Raw genomic sequence first — 14649 nt, forward strand, 5'->3', positions numbered from 1 at the left:
TTGTTTTGGAGACAGGATCTCGCTGTGTCGACCTGGCTGGTCTCAAACTCCTGAGCTCAAGTGATCGTCCTGCTTCAGTCTCTTGAGTAGCTGGGACTATAGGCACACAAGTGCCACTGCATCCAGCTTGTCATTTTGATTATTTTTAAGGATAATATCCCCCAAAAGAGGAAAAGTAATCTCCAAATTATTTTTACTTATTTGAACTTTTCCTAGAAGTGACTCAGTGTTGAGATGCAATTGATTTCTCTTTTTATATACTATCACTGTTGCATGAACCATTTTCACTAAGTGAAAGTTGACTTGTCCTTCATCTTTAGTTCACTATAATTAGATTTTTTTAAGGCAGTTTGACCAGATTATGTCTTCCAGGATGGCATTTTCATACAAAAGCGGAAAATGTTAATCCAAATTAAAATTTAATTAGTTAAATATGAAGAGGCATTATTTGCTTTCCCTCTCTGTTCCTCTGCTGCCTTACCCTGTTGTGGCTGTGGTGTGGTGAGATGGTGGGGGCAGGTGTGCATCTTAGTGTTCCTTTCCTTTTTGGGGTCTCTTTCTCCAAAGAGAGCCATTTCCTGCCCAGTTCCTAAGTAGGATAGCGTAAGGTCAGCTCTAGCTTTACATTTCCTTTCCTGCTTTTCTTTTTTTTTGAGTCTGAGTCTCACTCTGTCGGCCAGGCTGGAGTGCAATGGCACGATCTTCAGCTCATTGCAACCTCCACCTCCTGGGTTCAAGCAGTTCTCCTGCCTCGGCCTCCCAAGTAGCTGAGATTACAGGTGCCCGCCACCAGGCCCAGCTAATTTTTGTATTTTTAGTAGAGATGGGGTTTCACCATATTGGCCAGGCCGGTCTCTTGGCCAATCTGGTCTCGAACTCGTGACCGCCTGCCTTGGCTTCCCAAAGTTCTGGGATTACAGGCATGAGCCACTGCGCCTGGCCAGTTTTTGTATTTTTTTTTTAGTAGAGATGGGGTTTCACCATATTGGCCAGGCTGGTCTTGAACTCCTGACCTCAGTGATCCGCCCGCCTCGGCCTCCCAAAGTGTTGGGATTATAGGTGTGAGCCGCCACGCCCAGCCTCCTGATTTTATTTCTTCATTCCCTTCCTTATCTCTCAACAGTTGCTGGCAGTGTTCCCTGAGATTACTGGCCTACCAGAGCGATTAATTTTGTGGTCTTTGCTTCTGGTTTCAGGTTATGAATTGTTCGCCTAAAACTGTCACCAGCTGGGTACAGTGGCTCATGCCTATACTCCCAGCACTTTGAAAGGCCAAGGTGGGAGGATCACTTGAGCCTAGAAGTTCGAAACCAGCCTGGACAACATAGGAAGACCCCGTCTCTACCAAAATAATGAGCTGGCCATGGTGGCACACACCTGTGGTCCCAGCTACTCAAGAGGCTGAAGTAGAAGGATGGCTTGAGCCCATGAGCTCAAGGCTGCAGTAAGCTATGGTTGTACCACTGCACTTCAACCTGGCAACAAAGTGAGACCCTGTCTCAAAATACATATATATATAAAATCATAATATATAAATTATCAAATATATAAATATGATCGTATCACTTTCTCTAAAACCCAAACCATCCTTATTAATATGATGGAACACTGCATGTACAGTGACACCTGAAGGCCTCCTGGAGCTGCCCATCTGGTCCTTAAATAACTCCAGAACCATCAGCTGAAAAACTGAGAAGCCAGCAAAAAAATGAATCTGCATTATAAAGCTGGTCTGTTTGGTGCTTTAAAGGAAAAATCTCTTCTATATGATCTGGCCTCCCCCACCTCTTATTTGCCTTTGTGGAAACGTAGGGTTGTCTTCATGAGTTTTGACAGCTATTTGCGACTCAGGACCTTTTTCAGTTTGACTCAAACTCAGCTATGTAAGATGGTTGAGGCTGCTGGGAATTTGACTTCGTGATAAATGTCATGTTAATCTGTCTGTGTGTCTTACACAAGAAATGCAAATCTGTTTTCTGCTTAGCAGCAGCATTGGAAAGAAGCTTAAAGACAGATTAAAACTAATAATCCAAAAGGAATCTGTGATCTGCTGAATATAAATTCAATATTGTTCCTTTTTCATTATAGGTGGTATTTGAGATTTCATGAGCTATATAGAGAAGCTTTCTTACCTCACACAGCCAATACACACACACACACTCACATGTTGCCTTATATTTGAGTGGTTTTTTAGGGTTAATAGCCCTCCCTCATAGATAGAGTTGGGACATTTGCACTTTTAAGTTAAATGTGCTGTTTTTAAAAGCTTACGATTCAGGAAGTCTTTATATCTGTCTAGCAAGGGCTCAAGTGATTTTTTTTTTTTCTTTCTGTGAAATATTTTCATTTTTTTCTTAACTTTTGGGTTATGATGAATCGAGTGGTGTTCGACATGTACGTAGAATGTTTCACCCTGGCCGGGGATTAGGAGGTCCTCGTGCTCGTAGATCAAACATGCACTTTACTAGCAGTTCTACTGGTGGACTTTCTTCTTCTCAAAGTTCATATTCTCCAAGCAATAGGGAAGCCATGGATCCTATAGCTGGTAAGTTAGTTTCACATTAATAAGGGAAATGGCAGGGGAAGGAGGAGCTCCTTTTAAAACTTTTTGTGATGCCAGGTGCGGTGGCTCACACTCTGGGAGGCTGGAGCGGGTGGATCACTTGAGGCCAGGAATTCAAGACCAACCTGGCCAACATGGCCAAACTCCATCTCTACTAAAAATACAAAAATCAGCCAGATGTGGTGGTGGGCGCCTGTAATCGCAGCTACTCAGGAGGCTGAGGCATGAGAATCACTCAAGCCTGGGAGGTGGAGGTTCCAGGGAGCCGAGCTCGCACCACTGCACTCCAGCCTAGGTGATAGAGTGAGACCCTGTCTCAAAAAAAAAAAAAAAAATGTGAGATTTTTGTAGCCTCACCTCTCTGATCATAAGCCATGTTCCTTCACAAAATTGCCAAATACTTTAAAAGTGTAAAATGTGTTCAAAGCAGATACTTAACATAAAGTAATTCATACTCTTCTAGTATCACTTAAGTCCAGTAGTCCCCCTCTCATATGTGGTTTTGCTTTCCTGGGTTTCAGTTACCCATAACCAACTACAGTCAAAAAATAGGTGAGTACAGGACAGTAAGATACTTTGAGAGGGAGAGAGACCACATCACATAACTTTCATGGTATATTTTTAGATTTACTCTATTTTGTTGTGAATCTCATACTGTGCCTAATTTATAAATTAAACTTGAGCACAACAGATAAGTATATATAGGAAAAAACATATAGGGTTCTGTGTTATCCAGATGCCCATTTCAGCCATTCACTGGGGGTCTTGGAACATGTCTCCTGCAGGTAAAGGGAGTGGGAGACTTCTGTTCTTAGAGACATAAGATGATAAAAAATGGTTTTATGTTGTATTTGTGGCCTCTATTGAAGCCCAAGGAAATCATAAAAGATTTCAGTTTGAATACCTCCAAAATTTCATGATTAAACCCCCATAAGTACACATAACAAATGTCCAAAGCACATTTGAAATTAAGGTTTTATAAGACATAGCTAACATTTTTAAGAACATGTTATCTGTAAAATTCTATCACAGATTTATGCCTATCTCAGGTGTTGTGCAGGGCGCCTCATGGCTTCCAGGTACACATTCCACCACATGGACACATTTCAGAACTGTTATCTATAGCTAATTGACAAGACTAAAAAATTAAGCTCTTCTCATGGAAGAAAGGAAAGTAGGACTTAATGTCCTGATCTTGATTTGAGAACTATATTGTTGTAGAACATACTGAAAGGTACATGTTTAATAGCTTGGGGAAAATCTTAAAAAAAAAAACAAAAAAATACACAGTTTTTGAACCTGGCCATGTCACTGGTCTAGTACATGACAAACCTGGGAAGTTGGTAGCAGAACACAGGGTCAGAATAAAATATAAGAAATCACTGTAGCCTGACAATCTGCAAGACACACCAAGCAGACAAGTGGTAAGACTGTGGGACGTGTGCACACATTTAAAGCAACAATTCTGAAATGTGTCCATGTAGTGAAGTGTGCACCTACCTGTAAGTCATGAGGTGCCCTGCAGAACACCTGAAACACTGGTAAGTGTAAATCTGTAATAGAAACTGAGAACATCAGAGCTAAATGACAACTTAGGACCACAAAGGAGGAGACAGCAGACACTGGGGAAGGGTGGGAAGAGAGAGAGGAGCAGAAAGATAACTGTTAGGTACTGGACTTAATTGGGTACTGCGTGATGTAATAATATGTACGACAAACCCCCGTGATGTGTTTAACTGTGTAACAGACCTTCACATGTACCCCCAAATCTAAAATAAAAATTTAAAAAAGAAAAAAAAACCTAAGAATAATTTTACACCTATCATGTTATTAAAAAGTTAGATATACCATATAAAATTTTAATTCCAAATGTGCTTTGAACATTTGGGTGTGCAAGAACAAAAACAAGCCTAACAAACTGAGTTTGGGGGATTTAAAAAATATTTCTTCATCCAAAGGGAATATTTACCTGCTATTTTGGTGGCAGACACTAAAAATTAAAGTAGTTTCTGAGAGCAGAATTCAAATTTGAGAAATGTTCACTTGTTTTTTTTTCTGTCAGTGAAAATTAGTTTATTTTAGTGATAGACTGTATATTCCATGAAAGAGTGGTGTAAGAGTGCTATCAAAAGCCTGGGATAAAGCAACAGTGAAGAAGAAAACAGAAACTGTTAATGAGTTTTAATGATAAAGAGTTTTTACTGGCCTAAGAGTGTGTGCAAGGCAATCATCGGTTCCCTATAAGCGAGGTAGACCCTCCACTTGGAAGAAGGCATTTCACTGCACCTGACGTAGATGAGGGTGCAGGGACAAAGGTTTACACCTCTCTTAATGAGTACAGCCTTATGGACACAAGACAGTCTGGATCATAACAGGCCACTAAGTACGCTGTACAGTCAGATGCAACAGGTTCTCAGGAGCCTTGCTGAGCACTGCTAGTGGTACCTACTGCAGTGGTACTCTGAAACAGCAGTACCAAAAGGTACTAGAGGGAGAAGGCAGAGGCGAGTGTTCAAGGGCCACTATCAGAAATGATCCAGGCCTCTTGGACTAAATCCTAATAATTCATTCAGTCATTCAGTAAATGTTTGAATTCCTGCTATATCAGGCCCTGTTCTGAGAGCTGGGAATATAGTCAACAGTAGACCTCATCCCTGCTTCCATGAAACACATATTGAGAAAGCTTATATTATAATTGGGCCCGCAGATAAACCACTTCATTAAATACTAAGAGAAAGCTTAACTAAATTAGTCTATTATGCAGATAATTTTAAAGACAATTTAAGTTTTACTTAAAGCAAACATAGTTGGGTCTGGGTCGATATTCGTATGCATTTGCGTTCTCTGTACACAGTAACTCCTGCCTCCAGGAGGCATTCTAGAAGGTATTCAGCTCTTAACTGAAACTCTATGCTGCTGTGGTTACCTACCTGTTCACAATGCTTTTGATGTTGTTCCAGTAAAAGAGTGATCTGTAGCGTTTTGTTTTCCTCAGTATTAAGCAGACATTAATTGTCTTCATTTCCATTGGCAGAGCTTTTATCTCAGTTATCAGGAGTGAGACGTTCTGCAGGAGGACAGCTTAATTCCTCTGGCCCTTCCGCTTCTCAGTTACAACAACTGCAGATGCAGCTGCAGCTAGAACGGCAGCATGCCCAGGCAGCACGGCAACAACTGGAGACCGCACGCAACGCAACCCGGCGTACTAACACAAGCAGTGTCACCACTACAATCACACAATCCACAGCAACAACCAACATAGCTAATACAGAAAGCAGTCAGCAGACTCTCCAGAATTCCCAGTTTCTTTTAACAAGGTAGCTCATTTGTTAATAGAATTTTGTTTGGGAAGTAGTATTTTACTGCCACTACAGTCTGGAATTATCTTTTCTCTTTTGTGCATATATATTTCTTTAAAATTCTGTGTTTGATTAAAACTCACAAATCTCTGATTAAAACTGCATATTCAGTATTTCCCGAAGAATGTGAAACATAGTAATTCTTTTAGATAAATTAAGAATACTGGGCCAGACCCAGTGGCTCACACCTGTAATCCCAGCACTTTGGGAGGCCAAGGCAAGCATATTGCCAGAGCCCAGGAGTTCCAAACCACCCTGGGCAACATGGTGAAATCTTCTCTCTACAAAAATTAGCCAGGTGTGATGGTGCGCACCTGTGGTCCCTGCTACTTAGGAGGCTGAGGCGGGAGGATTGTTTGAGCCCTGCAGGCAGAAGTTGCAGTAGCCAAGATTATGCCATTCATTCCAGCCTGGGTGACAGAGTGAGACCCTGTCTCTAAAATAAAATAACTGGTCTTCTTGTTCTCAAGGTATATATCATCATATAATATGAATTGTTTTGCCATAGTACCCATAAAACATTAAACACTATATCATTATATATATATATATGGTTCATATTAGGTGCATTTATCATAATTAACATTGCTTTTTATTGCCAGTTTTAATCTACTGTGAAATATTAAAAGGTATTAGAAGGATTTCATAATACAGTGACAGTTTTCTCCTATGAATTTCTAAAAAAGCTAGATTTAAATTTTTATGGTTGGCACACAAAAGTAACTGTTAAAAAAAAATGACTTCCCATGGTATAAATAATATTCAGTACAACAGTAAACTACTCTACTGGATGGAGTTCCTGTTCGCTTCTGAAACTGTTAGCAACTGTATGTATTTGTCTGCCAGAACTTCATAGGCATTTTATGTGACTTTCAGGAACATAAAGAATTTTAAAAAGAGCAATGATGAGTGGAGACTTAGCCTCAACAGATAATGATCCTGGACTAATTTGGGCTTTTAAGGGAGCAGAGAGGAATATAAAGAAAGAACTGTAAAATGAAGAATAGAGTTTGTGTAATACATCATTATCTCCAAAATGCAGTGTGTATGACAATTCATTGGGATGTTAGAAGAAAATATTATAATTTCTACTTATATTTCTTTTATCTCATACTCTGTTAATCCAGTGGTGCATGTGTATAGTATAGTTATAAATAACATAGTGTGGGTGCAGAATAAAAAATGCTTGAAAATCCCTGGACTAGAGCCCCAGCTTTGCCACTTGCAAGTTTTGGACCTCAGGCAAGTCATTTCACTCCTCCAAACCTCAATTTTATCATCAGTATCCCAGAAGTTTTGCCTCTAGAGAGAGAATTATTTTGAGGATGAAATGGAATACTGGTATGTGTATGGTCTGGCTCAGTATCTGCCCTATAGTAAAGGCCCAATTAATGGTATTCATTATTATTTGTTATGAAACCAAGAAAAAAAATGTAAATGGGTAATTTACCTTTGAATTACCTCTGCTAGGTCAGGAACTGTGCCTGGTTATTAGCAGATAATGCTGCTTTAATGTAAGAGAACCACAGGGCCACAGATGGAGCTACCTGCTGCCATGTAGCCTTACCTATAGGGACTGACCAGCAGCAGGTCTGTAGCATACCACATCTAAGTTCCTGCCTCAAAAAGGAGATCTACTAGTGTGCATTTCTACTGAGAGTTCACAGAACTGTGGGTGGAACGTCTTGCCAGTGCCGTTTGGAAAAGACATCTTCCTGTCCACCCTTGCCCTATGCTTTTTTTTTTTTTTTTTTTTTTTTTAAAGACCCAAACTACTCAGTGAGCTTGTCTGTGCATTTATTCCACACCCAACTCTCAGAGCATGGTAGGAGTGACCTCTGAGTGCTCTCTCTGAATTCTGGTTGTAGCTTCTTGAAATTCCCCTTCTGTCATCTGATACTGTACATTGTATGGTACCATGTAATTTGCAAACCACTTTCCACATATTTTATTGTATCATATGATTTATTTAAGGCAATATTTCCCCAGAAATACTCTCTTAACTTCATATATTCTAAGGAATATATGTAATTATGTTATTCCACCCCCAATTAATAAGGTCAGAGAAAGCAAAGAAAGAAGAATAAAGAGATTATTTACTGTTGGGTTTCTCAGAACTTCACATGTATTAACATGCATTGTGAATTTTCAAGGCAAGGAGAACGGCTGCAGTGTATTCAGGAGAGATCCTGGTCTCTGGTCACTCAGCTCTTATGTGATATATATAGGGCCCAAGCCTTATTTTTGGTCTTTTCTTTGACCAGGGGCAGTTCCTATTGATGTTGCCCTGGAACTGATGGTAAGGTCACAGTTTCTTTGGAGTTCAAGATAGTTGACCTTTTAGAAAGTGATTGTTGGAGTGTGTCAGATCGGTCTTTTTTTGAGACAGAGTTTCGCTCTTGTTGCCCAAGCTGAAGTGCAATGGCACGATCTCAGCTCACTGCAACCACCTCCCAGGTTTAAGCGATTCTCCTGCCTCAGCCTCCCAAGTAGCAAGAATTACAGGCACACACCTCCACACCCGGCTAATTTTTTGTATTTTTAGTAGAAATGGGGTTTCACCATGTTAGCCAGGCTGGTCTCAAACTCCTGACCTCAGGTCATCCGCCCGCCTCGGCCTCCCAAAGTGCTGGGATTACAGCTGTGGAGCCACCGTGCCTGGCCAGATCTCATCTTTTGACAATGGGACCAGCTCATTTTGCTAACCCCAACTTGAAGATCCTCGCAAGCCTTGCAGTTTCATTTATATCCTAAATTTTATATTTCATCAGGAAGTCAAGACCTAGTACCAGTACCTCACACGCAGACTTTACCTGCCTCTCAGGAATGAGGTGTCTTCTCAGTTACTTCCCTGAAAAACAGACAGTAATATTGTTACTGCATGTTCTTTCGAGGACTGAAGGCCGCAGCCTGTATGTCTTTAGTTCGCCTCGTTGTTACGTGGGTAGTCCTCTTTACGTTCTTTATCTTTCTGTTACAAGGTTTAACTTCTCTAAAATTTTTTTTTCTTTACCAAAGACCTTTTCCAAAGCTAAGAACATGGAATGACTTCAGTTCGTAATATTTTTATAGCTTTGGGTTGAAAACGTGTAGTCTACTCAATCTTCTATTCCATTAGATACTCTCTTATGATATGCTTAATTTTTTTTTAACCATAAATGTAATCAGTCATTTCCTTTCAATGTGGATTTTATGGCTTTTCTGTAATTACCTTTCAGATATTTTTGCATTCTTTCAGTTCTGAAATTTGATCTTTTGTTTTCTGAGTCATAGATACCTAATTATTTAGCACCTATGAGATTTTGTGCAAATTACTTAACCTTTGCTTCAGTTTCCTCTTCCTGTAAAATGTTGATAATAATAGTCCCTAACTCAGAGAGTTAAATGAGCTAATGCACTCAAAGAGCACGCAAAGCCCGACCCGCCGTTAGTATCATCCATGGTGGCATGGGGGTGTTCCTGTGCCTTGCAGTGCTGGTAGAACAGCAGGGAGCAGGTGCCAGGCAGTAGGGCAGCATAGAATAGATCTGTCTCTGGGCTCAGGGTGCTGCCTCTGGGTACTCAGGGAGAAGACCTGTCATGTGTGCCTGCCGGGCCTCCTTTCAGTGTCCCCATATTCTCCCTCTTTGTTCCTTTTGCTGCCCCATTGCTTCTGCTGGTTTCCCTTTCTTTGCCACTGAAAGTGTAGAGAAAACCAGTATTGAAACTAAGCAGAATTTTATATCATTTTTTGTTGGAGATTGACCTTTTTTTTTTTTGAGACAGAATCTCACTCTGCTGCCCAGGCTAGAGTGAAGTGGCACGATCTTGGCTCACTGTAACCTCCGGCTCCCGGGTTTAAGCAATTCTCGTGCCTCAGCCTCCCAAGTAGCTTGGATCACAGGCATGCACCACCATGCCCTGCTAATTTTTGTATTTTTAGTAGAGAAGGGGCTTCACCATGATGGCTGGGCTGGACATGAACTCCTGATCTCAGCTGATCCACCCATTTCAGCCTCCCAAAGTGCTGGGATTACAGGTGTGAGCCACTGCACCTGGCCAGAGATTGACATTTTAAAGTAATTTAACAAGTTTAGTAACAAGTGATAAGTAGAATTTTCAGCTCTTAACATCTGTCCAGTCTCTGTGCATATGAGCCGGGTTTCCCAGCATAGCCCAGATCTCATAAGTACATGCGTCAGGGGAGGAAGTCAGGCAGGTAGACCTTGCGTCTGCCCTGCTACACGGTAGGTCCTTGGTAGAAGAAATGTAGGAGGGTGCATGTGTTTTCTTGCCCTCTCTAGCTTCTGCATATACCAGGAAGAATTAAATAGAGTAATAGAGAAAAGTCAGAGGAAATTTTCGGATATTTTTCAGTTGAATATTCTGTTCACTGCAGATTTTGTTTTTGTGTTTTTATTTTCCTGTATTTAGCCCCAGATGAAATTCTGGTTAGATGCTTTCCCAAGCGTCTAATCTATAAGAAATCCTGTTTTCCTTAGAAAATTTTCACCTAGCTTTCTCTGGAGTGGAAAAAGTCTAAATGTATTTTTTTCTCATTGAGTCTAATTAAAGCATAGATTTGCACCTCCAGGTAACAGTATTGCAACAAATGTGGGGAATTCGTCTCAACACAATTAAGGATAAATTAGAGCCAGATATTCCAGCAATGTCTCATTCTGAATTTTGCCAACTGTAAAACTTGCACAGTGGAGAGCACTGTAGATATTGGCCATGCCATTGTTCATTGACTTTTTAACAATAAGGTCTTTTCTTTTTAACTTAAACAGGTTGAATGATCCTAAAATGTCTGAAACGGAGCGCCAGTCCATGGAAAGCGAGCGTGCAGACCGCAGCCTGTTTGTCCAAGAGCTCCTTCTGTCCACTTTAGTGCGTGAAGAGAGCTCATCCTCAGACGAGGATGATCGGGGGGAGATGGCAGATTTTGGTGCTATGGGCTGTGTAGATATTATGCCTTTAGATGTTGCTTTAGAAAACCTAAATTTAAAAGAGAGTAATAAAGGAAATGAGCCTCCACCACCTCCTCTTTGATGACATCCCAATTCGCAGACAATGTCCTCTGTGCTGTATTTGCCAATGAAAGTGGACAACAACTATCTTGGGTTTGTTTGGTGATTGTAATTTCAGGTCTGTCACTCTTGTTACATTGTGTACATTCAAAAGGAAGAGAGAAAATATATATGATAATCATTTCCACTTAACTAATTTTTACTTCTAGCAGGTAAATGTAGGTAGCAGTGCAGGGGTGATCTCTGCTTCCTGTACCTTGACATGCAAAAGGCTGTCCTAATACTCCACATTCAAACTGAAGAGGAAAATTGAAATCTCTAATGAAGCTGCTGTGTGTATTTATGAATATTAATGAATAAAAACTGCTTGGATGGTTTACCTTAACTACTGCATGAGGTTTTTTGCAGCGTGCATGAGTTTTAGTGACCTTGTTATTTAAAAAATTAAATACAAGGAGTAAAACTTAAAAAAAAAAAAAAATACAAAGCCCAAAGCTTTCCCAAACATTATTCAACGGTTACACTACGAAGTAGCTTTTGAATAATGTCTGCCTGAATCACCTTTCTTTGTGTGCCTCCTACGCACAAAGCCAGCTCTGCAGTGGAATCTGGGGATTGTGGCCGGGTGTGGCACTCCGCCCTGTGTGACTGTCCTGTCTCCCTGTTAGTCATCTTGCCTGTGTGGAGCTCAGCCTGTCTCTTTAACTCATCTGTAGAAGACACACCAGTAAAGCTACCGTTGGAATCTGCTGCAGGGGCCTTTGTGTGCCCTAAAAACAAATCCTGTTCATGTTTGTTTAAAGTTTTTACTTTTTGTGGTTGTTTAAAATTTTTTCAATTGTTAAATATGTTTTATTCAGGTGTAGATGAATTTCATTTATTGACTGTTCAACAGAGTTAACCTGAATTATGTTGTCTTTGTTTTTAAAAATCTCACATTCTCAATCATATTTTGCGTTATTTATGTATTTGCTTTGTAGTTTGCTGAGACAGATCAGTATCAGGGGAGCTTTGAGGATTTGCCTTCCCAGATTTGTCAATATATTACAACCAAATTCTTAATGCTAATTTTAGCACCTTTTATTTATTGGGTTTTTTTTCTGGCATAAAAAGTAAAGCCTTTTAATTGAATCATGCCACCTATATGCCTATATTGTTAATCCTATGTGTAAAAAAAAATGTACAGCTTTTTTTTGGGTTTGTTTTGGGGTTTGGAAGGGCTGGGTTATTTTTTATTTCCTGTTTCGGTTTTTGTGCATAGACTTTCACAATAGCTCCAAGGCAGGGACAGCGGGTTTGGGGGTTGGGAGGGCAGTTTTTGGAATGTAAATTTAGGACTTTTAAAAAGGTGCGCACAGCTTCTGATAAATTTATAACCAGACTTAACCTAATCATGTCTCGTTCCAGTTCTGTTTTCTCTGAGCCCTTTTCTTAGTCTCCTCTCTTTCTCCTGTCATCCTTTTCCTTTCCTGTCCGTGTATCTCCATTTCTTCAACATGACAAGCATACAGACTTGAACACCTTTCCGGTGTTCTTCCGAGAACTGTGAAGTCCATGTTCATCCAAATGTAACCAAAAAAGAAGTCACCCTACATGTCTGAAAAACTGTTGCTTCTCCTCTGAAACTTCAAACTCCAATCATAGCTTTGTTTTCTTTAGTTTCTGTAATGGAAAATGTTTAAAGGAAAACTTTACACCAGGCTTCTGGTTACACTAGAAGTCAAGCCCAGTAGGGATTTTCATTTTTTTTTCGATTGGTTGTTGAGAAGTTTCAAAAACCAGTTCTCAAGCTGTGGTCTTTCAAACACATCTGCACTAAGTCACACATTTCAATAAAGCATTTTCAAGACTGTTGACCACTTGAATTTCTTTGGTGTTGGTGGATTAACCTAACCATTACTCAGAGATTTTATATCTCTAATCCAGTATTTTTTTTTTTCTTTTTATGCTAAACGTGGGAGATCCTGGTTTTGTGTGAATGCATTATTTTGGATGTGAGAAATTTTTTTAAATGCCAATTATGTACTTTCCCTTTTCTGCACAAATTCTGGGAAAATGTAAGAGCCTTCATTTTTTAACATGGTTTTAGGGAACAAATGTAAGTCCATTCAGAGCAGTTTAATTTAGATGATCACTTTAACACTGCAGAAGACCTAAGGAGTCATAAGATTCCATCTCATGTAGAATACTGTATATTAATTATTTTTTACCAGATATTTTACAAATACCTCACCTCATCCTGTATGTAATCAATAATGTATTATTTTAGGGTAGAAAGACACAGAATATCAATATAAAAATATATTCAAGCCCTTGAAATTCTTGTGTCCTTTTTCTTTAGTTTCTGGATCAAAATCTTATTACTGGATGTACTGTTGAATAAAAATTGCAAAGACTTTGACGGACAGGAGACAAAATCAAAATACACCACTGTTTATTTTGGCAGTACCTTCAAATTTCTAAGGACCAGATCCTGAATTTTGAGAAGTTTTTGTTTTGTTGAGTTTTGAGCGTCTAGGATATAAGTTTATAAATGTTCTACAGTGCTTGTCTTTACTTCCTGTTAAGAAATCATTTAAATCTTTCTCCTCAAGGTGCTCTGGAAGAAGTGTAATTTCAACTCTGAACAAATAGAAATAACTGTGCTTCCTTGTATGGCTGCAATCATAAGATACAATTTCTATGGTTGGCTACCGTGAAATTATTGTATTTATATTGCATTGTTTTGTTTAAAACAAAAAAAATCCACAGAAGTAGAACCTAGGTTTGCTACTAACAAAATAGTGGATTCTTATAATGAGGCTCAGGTAAAGTAAGAGAAAGCTTCTCTCCCTGTGGTCCCCAGAGAAATGAAGTTTAGGATAGCACATTATACTATTAGAAATAATAGATGTAACAAAAAAAACCCCAGTCCATTATCCCCACCCCTCATTTTCCCTCTATTAGAAATTTCAATAATATACTGACAGATTTTCAAAGGTCACCAAGGCTTTTGTGTTTTTTCTCGTCTGTGGGCCACAATTAGAGAACAGCTAACAAGTCCAGAGTTCTCTTGATAGGTCCAAGACTTAGTTTACAGAAAAAAGCTAGGCTCCTCACTGCAAATATTAATACTTTATACACTTTACTCGATGGATCTTGGGGTGAGCACACATGTCAATAGTTCATAGCTCTAGTTAAGGACAAAGCGGGGTTGGGAGTAAGAGGAGAACACTCTGTACAGAGAGGTTAGGGTAGCAGGTGACTGGAGAAAAGGATCTTTTGAATGGGATTCCTGTAACAGTGTTCAGTACCAATGTTAAGTCTACTGTAAGTGGGGTCTAATATGGCTTACTGATATAGGCATGTGTGAAAAACTAAGTGTGATGGAGGAATGGGTGCTAAAAGCTCTTAACAGTTTTGTAGAGAAGCCCTGCAGCAATGTTTATATGACATGCCTGTTTCTTAATTATTTGCATGCACAGTTTAAGGGGTACATGCAATATTGGTTTCATGTGCAGTAAAAACATAGCTGAGTGCGGTGGCTCATGCCTGTAATCCCAGCACTTTGGGAGGCCAAGGCGGGTGGATCACGAGGTCAGGAGTTCAAGACCAGCTTCGCCAACATAGTGAAACCCCATCTCTACTAAAAACCACAAAAAAATTAGCCGCGCTTGGTGGTGGGCACCTGTAATGGGAGGCTGAGGCAGGAGAATCGCTTGAACCTGGGAGGTGGAGG

At 39.8% G+C, this 14649-nt stretch overlaps 1 protein-coding gene across 3 annotated transcripts in view; it reads left to right on the forward strand.

Annotated features, from left to right (window-relative positions):
- The window catches only part of KCMF1 (potassium channel modulatory factor 1), an 82754-nt gene extending 70432 nt beyond the window's left edge, over window positions 1–12322 (forward strand). For all 3 annotated transcript variants that reach the window (XM_031655302.1, XM_009184530.3, XM_017947689.2), the window contains 3 exons: window positions 2371–2545; window positions 5598–5880; window positions 10692–12322. In XM_031655302.1, the coding sequence (XP_031511162.1) occupies window positions 2371–2545; window positions 5598–5880; window positions 10692–10953 (720 nt within the window). In that variant the 3' untranslated portion in view covers window positions 10954–12322. The remainder of the gene's footprint in view (window positions 1–2370; window positions 2546–5597; window positions 5881–10691) is intronic.
- Window positions 12323–14649: the final 2327 nt, after the last annotated feature.

This window comes from Papio anubis, chromosome 14, assembly GCF_008728515.1.
Source record: "Papio anubis isolate 15944 chromosome 14, Panubis1.0, whole genome shotgun sequence".
NCBI classification, from domain to species: Eukaryota; Metazoa; Chordata; class Mammalia; order Primates; family Cercopithecidae; genus Papio; species Papio anubis.